Source organism: Eriocheir sinensis, chromosome 29, assembly GCF_024679095.1.
Source record: "Eriocheir sinensis breed Jianghai 21 chromosome 29, ASM2467909v1, whole genome shotgun sequence".
NCBI lineage: Eukaryota > Metazoa > Arthropoda > Malacostraca > Decapoda > Varunidae > Eriocheir > Eriocheir sinensis.
This window is the reverse complement of record NC_066537.1, coordinates 15,586,942-15,597,944: the sequence shown is the minus strand read 5'-3', so window position 1 is coordinate 15,597,944 and position 11,003 is coordinate 15,586,942. Positions and strand designations below refer to the sequence as shown.

General features: G+C 41.8%; 1 protein-coding gene across 2 annotated transcripts in view; it reads right to left on the bottom strand.

Moving 5' to 3' along the window:
- LOC127005142 (integral membrane protein 2B-like) overlaps positions 1-7,734 on the bottom strand; it is a 23,855-nt gene extending 16,121 nt beyond the window's left edge. Inside the window, exons 1-3 of one of the 2 annotated variants that reach the window (XM_050873759.1) lie at positions 7,578-7,734; positions 1,742-1,930; positions 1,278-1,367 (exon numbers count right to left, since the gene is read on the bottom strand). In XM_050873759.1, the coding sequence (XP_050729716.1) occupies positions 1,278-1,367; positions 1,742-1,930; positions 7,578-7,637 (339 nt within the window). In that variant the 5' untranslated portion in view covers positions 7,638-7,734. The remainder of the gene's footprint in view (positions 1-1,277; positions 1,368-1,741; positions 1,931-7,577) is intronic. The other variant, XM_050873760.1, reaches the window with a different exon arrangement.
- Positions 7,735-11,003: the final 3,269 nt, after the last annotated feature.

Below are 11,003 nucleotides of genomic sequence, written 5' to 3'. Positions count from 1 at the left end.
AACAATGGATAAACGGTGGTGGTAGTTTAGGTTGAGCGGTGGTGGTGTGGACGATAAACAGATCCGAGGTGTGTGCGTGTGTGTGTCCTTACCCCATAATAAACAGTAATTGTTGCAACTTGCAGATAACACGATCAGCATGTTAAGATAGACCTCTTGCCCTAGTTCTATTTTTACACACAGACGATAATTACAAAGAAGGAAGTACAGTCATCAGATAAATATTCATCATCCTGCAACGCGACACAGCGGTAATTATGTCTGTCACAGAAGGAAATATTGCCAGAAAACGTCCCTGTGAATACTGACTCCTTACAATGAATGCAGTGGCTCTATGACTGACTGCAGGAATAAGGGTAGATTCAAGAACGGTTGGATATACTAGCACGAGATATTATGATGACGCTAATGTAAGGAAAATATGTGTCACTAACAGGATGTAGCCTAGATGACGCCCCCTAGAGAGAAATTATGGATGTACGTATACAACAAGAATGGACGACATAATTATTTACTTGTGTGTGTGTGTGTGTGTGTGTGTGTGTGTGTTTTACGGCCCAAAAATATTCATGCTTATGATTGCCATATATAAGACTAACTTAATCAAGAACACCCCCCCCCAAAAAAAAAAAAATAAGCAAAAATGTATTAGCCTCTCTAAGTAGAATATGTGGTGAATAACACACCCACACACATCCCCCCCCGCCTCCCAACACACGAACAGACTGCTGATGTGACATTTTGTGTTGTGGAAAATTCATGATATAAATGCTGAGCCACTGGAAGCATCTGTCAACACGATTATAAACTTTGTGTGTGTGTGTGTGTGTGTGTGTGTGATGCAGCTTGAAAACTGACTAATAGGGCTTCAAACACACACTCACACACACACACACACACACACACACACTGCAAAGAGAGTTCATACAGATGTAGAAAATCCAGCCTTTAAACTGAAGACTTGATGAATGGAATGTTTTATCATGTAACCGCCCGGCAGGGGCAGTCAGTTGATGGTTAAGGAAAGACCCGTCTGTCTGATGCGATCTCTAGTTTTATCGATCAAACCTCCGAGAATCATCTATCGTTAACTATTCTCATCACTGCATTTATACATCAGTGATAACTGACTGGTGTCCAATCGAGTACAAAAGACAATACATGGATCAGTATAACACATTATAATACACCGTCAGGTGTCCGACTGCTTGACGTACATACAAATACAACATATGGAGCACTATAACACATAAGAACACAACTTCAACGGAACTTACACTGTCAGGGTCTATAAGCACCTCGGGCTCCCGGTCGTTCGTCCGCCTCAACGTCTGCCCTTCGCCGGGGCCTTCGTACTCGCTTCCCTCCTGTATGGGACATACTCATGGCTCTGAACAAGGGCGCCTTCATACGACTGTAGGCCGGCCTAATGGATTTGGTGGCCTCTCTGACCGTAATGTCATAACATTCCCGACGATAAATGGCCTTTGCGATAGTAAACTTCTCCCTTATTCCTTCCTCTCCACTCTTCCACCTCTCTCCTCATCTCTCTCCACTTCTCACGCTCTCATTTTCCTCTATTTCCTCACATCGCCAAACGGCGATAACACATATGCATTACATATATATCCTACATACATACATACATAGGATAAAAAGTGAAAGAATATTTATGAGAAGCACACGCTTGCCTCCATCTCGTGAGCGTACAAACACGCCAGAACACGTGGTGGGAACACACCTCATGAGCCGAGAACTGGCGGTAGAGGTAGACGCCGCCGATGATTCCGATGCTCATGATCAGCAGGACGGTGATGCTGACGCAGACGCTGGTGGCGGTGGACACACGCCGGCGGGCCGTGGAGGAGAGCCAGGCCTCCTCGTCCACCGCCGCTGCGGCCTGGGGGTCCACCACCACACACTCGCCACCCTGGAAAAAAAACACGCTCATGGGTTTTATTTTTAACACACGGACACAAGGGTTGTAGTATTATAGTAGTAGTAGTAGTAGTAGTAAAAAGAACAAATAATAATGCAATAATAATGATAATAATAATGATAATATATATATATATATATATATATATATATATATATATATATATATATATATATATATATATATATATATATATATATATATATATATATATATATCCCACTTCAATCGTTCTGAAGAATGCAAAGATTTAAGTTAGCGCTCAATGATAAATATATTCCCCAATTGCAAGTACTGCAATATGTATACATCAAACCTTAAGAAGGCAATAAATGTAACAGTGTAATTGCGATCATTTAGCTCAGACCCTCTCTGAAGCACAACTTATTTCAAAAAGTTCTTAAGTTACTCTTTTATGCCTTCAATAGAGTTTAACTGCCTCATTGACAGTGGTCATATAAAAAAATGACGTCTCGGCGAAATATGGTTGCATGGACAGCACCGGGTTCATCAAGACGCAGTTACAGCAGAACATGATGGCGAACAACTTACCAGTTCAGCAAAGCACCTCGTCTAGGAAAAATTGGAGAACCTTAAGAGTCACAAGACACAACTTAAATTTTATTCTAGCTCTTGTTTGGAGCAAGTGCAGCTCAGTGTGATTTGAAAATGGGGTCCTCAGTGGAACACCAAAACTTAAGTTTTGCTGCCCCACTTAGTATAAACTGGAATTTCTTCAGTATACAATTCCGAATACCCACAAGTAAAGCACTCCAGTAGTCAACATTGGGACAACATCTATCTATAAATCCCCGTGACTGTCTGACACCCGGCACCCATTCACTGCTGAGAGGAAAGTGGGCACCAAGGAGTCTAGGCTTGGGGGAGTGGGGATGAGAGACTGCACATCTGCCTCACTCCACAAGTGCTTGGGGACTGTATATATGTGGAGGGATGCTGCAACATACAGTGCCATGAAGACATAAACAAAAATTGCATCCCAAGTTGGCTAATAAAGAAAGATGTTGATGCAAAGCTATCTAATAACCTTTACAGTATGTTGATGCTGTCGTAGTTCTTTTCTTCTTTGCTCTCCTTTTCTTCCCATTTGATACAAAATCCAAGAAAGCATGTTGATGCAGATGTAGAGCTAAAGCCTTTACAACGGCAGCTCCTGAGGTGTATTATTATTGTCGTTGTTTGTTTCAGGCTCAATAACTCTTTGCTGATCCTGGTTGTTTTCTTCTTTGTTCTCTGTATCCATGTGATACAAGAAAAGTTGTATAAATACAGAAGCATAGCTATAACTTTTACGTCAGCAGCTCCGGATGTGTGGTGCCAGTATTGTCAGAATTTTACTCCTTTGTTCTCTTTTTTCCCCATTTATTACAAGATATGCGAATATGATAGTTTCTACTTGTGACGTATCACTTTGGATCACAGGAGCTCTCCTTTTGATCTTTCCTCTTTTTGATCGCGTCAATTCAACCTTCAGTGCATCCATTTGCAGTTGTAAATTACCCTCCTCTTGTATAAGTAAGGTAACTCACTGTTTGACTCATTAAATAATACCTAAATGTATTGGTATTTTGTCCCTCCCTTCCCCCTTTTTTTCATCTTACTTTATTGTCACTGTTTCTTAGTTTTCTTATCCATGTCTGCTCATCGAGAGGACTCTGTGTCTATCACTGTTATTACTTGATGCCCTTTCATGGGTCTAAACAACAATACTACTACTACTACTAATAATAATAATAATAATAATAATAATAATAATAATAATAATCATGAAAATAATTGATTGATTGATAATAACGTAACCTAGCATCTACGGCTTGTCTTCTCACATACTCCCCATTACATATGTTTTCAGGACTTGGAGAGATGTTGAGACTAGTTTTCATTGTGTGTGTTCCGTTCATGCTGAAGCAGCGTATAAAACTGTCACAAGAGTAATAAACACGCCCATGAAAATCCCCAACATCTACATACGAGATATTTTCCAAACGGGTAAAGATATGCCAAAACGTTAGCAAATACGGGCACCTTCCTTATTTACTTAGATACTTTTAGATGCCATAATTGTTAACTCTTAGCGTGTTTGTGATGCTGGCAGCAATCACACAATACTTTCCACCCATCCCACAATTCATCCACTCTCATCTTGAATGTATCGGTATTTATATTCTTGGGTGAAACAATTTCCTCGGTCAAACTATTCCATACAGCCACAGATCTCAGTGCAAACAAATCCTTCCTTCATTATGTAGGCAATTATATGAAGCTATGTCATAAGGATGAGGATGTCTGATTTGGTGTACTCTGTAGAGGGGTTTGGAAGTTTGATCTGATGTCTGTGTGTGTCTGCTGAGACTCGCCAATAAGACCTACGAATACCTTCCACATCTTCCCTTATCATGTCACCAGATATTATTATTGCCCACTTCCGTCGTTATCACTTGAGTGTGTTGGATTGCTATCAGCTGTGTGTGTTGCTGGTCGTATCATTTCTGAATGTGTTGACTGAAGGAATTCTCACCACATGTATGGGTAATTTGTTCCATCTATATACGACAGTAAGTAAACGCGTATAGACATATAAAGCCATATCTACTGAATAATATCTTAATAATGAAAATATATATCTACAGAGCAGGACAGTATAGTAACATTCACACCATTGATCAGTAGAGATAAGATAACAGTAGGCTACATGGGGAGGAGAGCAGAGGGAGGGGAAGACACACACACACACACACACACACACACACACTAAATAAATAAATAAATAAATTAATTAATTAATAAAAGTAGCTATATAAAATAGCTCCTTTATGATTAGCCTAGTTACCGTAGCTCCCTTATGAATAGTTAGCTTCCTTATGAATAGTTCACTTATGAATAGTTAGCCCCCTTATGAATAGTTAGCCCCCTTATGAATAGTTGCTCCCTTTTGAACAGTTAGCTCCCTTATGAATACCTAGTTCCCTTATGAATAGTTAGCTCCCTTACGAATAGTTAGCTCCCTTATGAATAGTTCACTTATGAATAGTTCACTTATGAATAGTTCGCTTATGAATAGTTAGCTCCCTTATGAATAGTTAACTCTATAGTCAAACCATTTCAAATAGTCCGTTTGGGCGTTCGATTCCAAGAACCCGCGGAACTTTAAAATCCTTAGGGTAAAAAATCCCTACAGTGAGTGTATTTAGAGGGTTCAGTGCTTTTGCTTTTTTCTCCTCGTTCCATGCAGCACGTTTCCTGATCAGATAAGAGTGTCTCATCTTGCCGACTTTGGATCAATTTTTCATGTTTTAAGGGATTTTCGTGGTTTCAGTTAAGTGTACCGAGATGTGGGTTAATTAAGGCTGCTTCCTCCTTGTCCCTGTATGCCGGCCACTTTGTTTCCCGCCCCTGAACCTCTTTTTTTTTCAACTTGCTGTCTTCGGGTCCATTCTTTATGTTTTAAGTGTTCTAACAAGTGGTGGATCAAAAGTAGGACCTACGAAGCGGAACAGAGCGATACAGGTCAAAAGAAGAACAAGGAGGCGGAGGGGGAGGAGGAGGAGGCGGCCAACTCTACTGAGAAAAGGGTATGCACTACGTGTCATTTCCTCCTCATCGCTGTATGCCCAGTACTTTGTATCCTCTCTCAACCTCTTTAATAAGGCTCCAGATAAGAGGGTCTGATCTTGCTTAAGTAGGAACAAGGTAAGGATCATGTCATGGTTTTTTTTCTCGTTACGTAACATGTGTGTGTGTGTGTGTGTGTGTGTGTGTGTGTGTGTCAGGTGACGGAGTTTAAAGCGCCGTGTTCTGCCTTTCTACTAGCTCATTAAAGTTACTAACTTTTGTGTGGAGGTGTGATCTGAGCGGGTACTAAAATAACACCCAAGGAAGAAATCCTTAATTTGAGCTTAGAGAAAGGCATAACACACGTCTTGGTCCTCATAGTGTTATTACAAGCTCATAACGCCCCTTCATACACGTACTAAGTAAGGTTATTTGAGCTTACAGAAAACCAGAACACACGGCACTTTAACCTTCTTCACTTGAACTACGAAATAACGCAATGGCACCACTTAAAGACTTCTACCTTGACTGTTATGTATTACTATATAGCTCAGAACACATCCGCACACGTAGTTAGTGACGCTATTGAGGTCACAGAAAGACAGAACACACGGCACTTTAAACTCCGTCACTTGAAATCGGAAATAGCACAATGAGGTCACTTAATAACCTTACAAACTACGTGTGGAGGTGTCTTCTAAGTAATTGCACAGTGGGGGCCAAGGGTCAAGTCTTTAAGTGATATCGTTGTTAATACGTACTCAGAGAGACGAAGATTGAGGTGACGTTCTGCCTTCCTGTGCATGAGTTCAATTCCTTTACTAACTACGAGTGTGTGGAGAAGAGGAGCCGAGTACGCATTAAAATATATCATGAGGTGGCCATGGTAGTTTTCCCGGGCACCACATTTACTACGTGTGTGTGTAGAGGGATGTTCTGAGTGAGGACCGGTGGACAATTCTTGAAGTGGCATCATTGCGTTATTTCGTATTTCAATTGACGAAAATTGAAGTGACACTGCCTTTCTGTGAGCTCAATTCTTTTAGTAACTATACGTATGTGTGGAAGGGAGGAAGGATGTTCTGAGCTCGCAATAACACCGTGAGGATCGAGGGACAATTCTTTCAGTGGCGTCATTGCGTTATTTCGTATTTCAAGTGACGAAGATAAATGACACTGCCTTTCTGTGAGCTCAATTCCCTTAGTAACTACGTGTGTGGAGTGATGGAGGAATGTTCTGAGCTCGCAATAACACCGTGAGGAACGAGGGACAATTCTTTCTGTGGCATCATTGCGTTATTTCGTATTTCAAGTGACGATGATAAAAGTGACACTCTGCCTTTCTGTGAGCTCATTTCCCTTAGTAACTACGTGTGTGTGAAGTGTTCTAAGGAATGTTCTAAGCTCGCAATAACACCGTGAGGAACGAGGGACAATTCTTTAAGCGGCGTCATTGCGTTATTTCGTATTTCAAGTGACGATGATAAAAGTGACACTGCCTTTCTGTGAGCTCAATTCCCTTAGTAACTACGTGTGTGTGGAGTGTTCTAAGGAATGTTCTGAGCTCGCAATAACACCGTGAGGAACGAGGGACAATTCTTTAAGTGGCATCATTGCGTTATTTCGTATTTCAAGTGACGATGATAAAAGTGACACTCTGCCTTTCTGTGAGCTCAATTCCCTTAGTAACTACGTGTGTGTGGAGTGTTCTAAGGAATGTTCTGAGCTCGCAATAACACCGTGAGGACCAAGAGACAATTCTTTCAGTGGCATCATTGCGTTATTTCGTATTTCAACTTTCAAGTGACGAAGATTGAAGTGACATTCTGCCTTTCAGTGAGCTCAATTCCCTTAGTAACCACGTGTGTGTGGAGGGGAGGAGGGATGTTCTGAGCTCGCAATAACATCGAGAGGGCCGAGGGACAACTCTTCAAGTGGCTTCATTGTGTAATTTCGCATTTAATCAAGAGACGCAGTTGGAAGTATAGATGGTTCGTTTTTACCCCTCCCCAGCGTTTATGGTCCCCAAGGCGACGTGTGGCAGCGGTTCCCCTCCTCGCCTCACCTCCACTTCATGGTTGACGAGCGGCTTCTTCTCCGTCTTGGGTTTGGTTACGATGGTCATGTTGAAGGGCAAGCAGCGTCACGTCCTTCCCTTGTCACTGTCTCACGTACACTGACTTCCCGACGCACCGCAATAATCAATAGACACATATAAAGCTCGGAACTCGGGCCTGAAAGAGAATCCGAATCCCTTTAAACTGTCTCTCTCTCTCTCTCTCTCTCTCTCTCTCTCTCTCTCTCTCTCTCTCTCTCTCTCTCTCTCTCTCTCTCTCTCTCTCTCTCTCTCTCTCTCTCTTGCTGCTCTGTCGTACATCGCTATTGCTTTTCTCTTCATTCTTTTTACTTTTATCTATTTATGGGGTTGATTTTTTTTTTTCAACTTCCCTCATAAATTTCTGCAGGATCTTTTTAGTGCCGTAAACTGCTAGTAGAGAATAGGAAGCAAAGAAAACACCGAGAATAATAAAAAGAACTGCTGCATGAAATCTGGGAAATAGAGAAGAAATTAAAATAAAGAATACCTACACTGGAAAATACTATAAGTGACAGATGTGCCGTTACAAAGGCTATACTTCGCCCCATCAACTGAAATGAACTAGAAAGAAAGAAAGAGAAAGAAAAAGAGGAAACCAGCAGACCCAGCAGAAAGAGAACTACTACATCAAGGCGAAACTCCCGATCGTCAACTCAACTATAAACTGGGCTGAATGGATCGAGGAAGTAACGTAGTAAGTGCTGAGGGTGAAGGGTAGCACATGTATCTTCTTTAGTCTTCAGCATTTCTTGGAGAGGCTTAGTCAAAGGCCACTCCATAGTCAGCGACGGTGAAGGAGACTCCCAACCGAGACCAAGACCAAGGCATGAAGAGGATCGGATCTCTCGTGAGTATCTTCCTTGTACCGAGTTCTCGCACATATACTAAAAAGGCTTCTGTTATGACAAGGATGAAAGAAAACTGTATCAGGGGCATGAAATTGAGTTAGAAAATTAAATGCAATTAATTATTGAGGGAAATGTTTGGCAAGAAGTTGGCAAAGGAGGAGTGGAGCGAAGACTCTCTCTCTCTCTCTCTCTCTCTCTCTCTCTCTCTCTCTCTCTCTCTCTCTCTAAAAATAATATGCATTTTCTTATTGTCTTTTTTTTATATTTATACTACTAACCTTGCCACAATTATAGTACCCTCCCATCTCTCAACAACAACAGCAACTTTCTCTCTCTCTCTCTCTCTCTCTCTCTCTCTCTCTCTGACATACCTATATTTGCAGTCTTAACTAACGTGTTATGATGTACCGTTTAAGAGAAATATTAACATTAACTTCTCAACAACCACAACCTCCTCCTTGACCTCAATAACGTACGTATAGGGAGGCAGGTGGTAATATATGGACCACTTTTTTTTTTTTATTTCAGGCGAAAACACCGATTTTAAGGGGAAAATTGCATCAGCAACCGTCATAAATATTGACAAATTTTATTCTCTTAACACATTCAAAGTTATAGTGAGAAAAACTAAATCATTCAATGCTACACCTTTTTATTCATGATCCAAAAAAGTGGGTCGTAGAAAGTCGGGTGGTAATGGACCAAGGGGGGTGGTAAAATGAAACAATTTAGAAAATAACAAAATAATATATTCCTTTTCGTGAATAAAAAGGAAAGTTTAAAAACAAGTCACAAATGGAAAAATCAGTTTCACAGCCTCTAGCTAGGTTACACAAGACATGAGCTCGACCCCGACACGCCACACACTGAACCCATAGTTCTCCTCATTCGGACTTTGGGCCGTATTACAAATCAAATCCGAGAAGTTTCGGGTCCTTACAAAGGTCGTTCTAGGGGCCGGATTACAAGTCCAATCCGAGAAGTTTCGGGTCCCCTACAGAGTTAATTAATCCGGGATGAATAACTCTGTAAGAACCCGAGACTTTTCGGATTCGACTTGTAATACGGCCCTTTGTGATGTTTTTCATATGAGGTCTTCAAAGCCTCCTTGTGTGAAGAGGAAGTCAAGAAAGATGGTTTCAAACCTTTGCGACCTCTATTTGACTGATATGATCAGGGCCCGAGAGAGGGGGGTGGGGGGGGGAGCTCTATCTGGCGCTGGATATGATGTGTGGGGAGGTAAACCCTGGAGATATGGAATGGTGGTAATATGGAACATACTGGTCCATATTACCACCCCACGTTATGTTCATAATTAGTTAGCGGAAATTCTAAGCTAATTTGTTTTTCCAGTAAACTAACTACGTCATTTTAACAAGTGATCTCATGACTAATCAACACACTATATTATATCAGTCAATATTTATTAATCCATATAGGAAAACAAGTTTTGAATCTTAACTAAGAAAAAGTTTCACTGAGCAAGAATTATAAATATTGCCCCTCAGAGCGCCTCACCTTGAGCGAGTGACTCAAGAAGCACTTTGGTGGCCTATGAGAAACTAAATGTCATGTTTGAACTCAGTTACCAATAGACAGCAGCACGTAGTTTCTGAGATATGGCCTGTTTCATATTACCACCTGGTCGATATTCCCACCTCCTCCACTACATATCCTCCTCAACCTAAACAGGTCTTCCTCAACGCCCCTATAGCTCCTCAACCTATACAACCTCGTTCTTAACCTACAAAACCTCTTCCTCCACCTCCTCAACCTCTTCTTTAGTCCCACAATCTTCTCCTTTACCTACTCCTTCAATATTAACTGGTCAGCATGTTGCGGCGGCGCCGCGCGGCAGCTCTGCCTCACGGCGCCGGATATGAGGACAAAACACACAGAGTTCTATGCACGTGGTCACACTGTCCGGCCACACCACGCGGCGCATCCCAAGGTCCCCCCCCCATGAAACCATGTTTGACATGGATTTATTTATTCAATGTGTTCAAGAGAGACCAGCATTTTGGGAGAAGAGTTCCAAGGAATATTCAGACAAAAACAGGAAAGAAAAATCATTTACAGAAATTGGAGAAATCATGTACGAGAACTTGTGAAACCTGTCACAAGTTTCCCTTTCAGCATGGAAAGGATGAAGTGTGGGTTCTTTCAGCAATCCTTCTGCCTCAAGAGCACAAACAGTCTTAAGTTTGGACAACATTACAATCCACAGTGACTGATGGGGGTAAACTGCTCGTCGTGTGCGGCTTTGCCGGACAGTGTGACATGGTACTGGTCATGCGGCGAGGCCGCGTGCGGCGTCGCCGCACAACAAAGGAGAAGGGAGGAGCATGCCATTCCGACCCCCAGGCAATACATAATGAGATTACGAGAACAAGAAAACAAACAAACAAATAAAACGAACAGTTGCTGGCGCGGCAGAATCAGGACAGCAGCACTCATGACGTCAAAGATTAGATCAGCGGTTCTTGGAATGGGTTTGACCGGGTCCCGGGGCTTCGGTGAGCCAGTGTCAGGAGTTCGGTGGAGG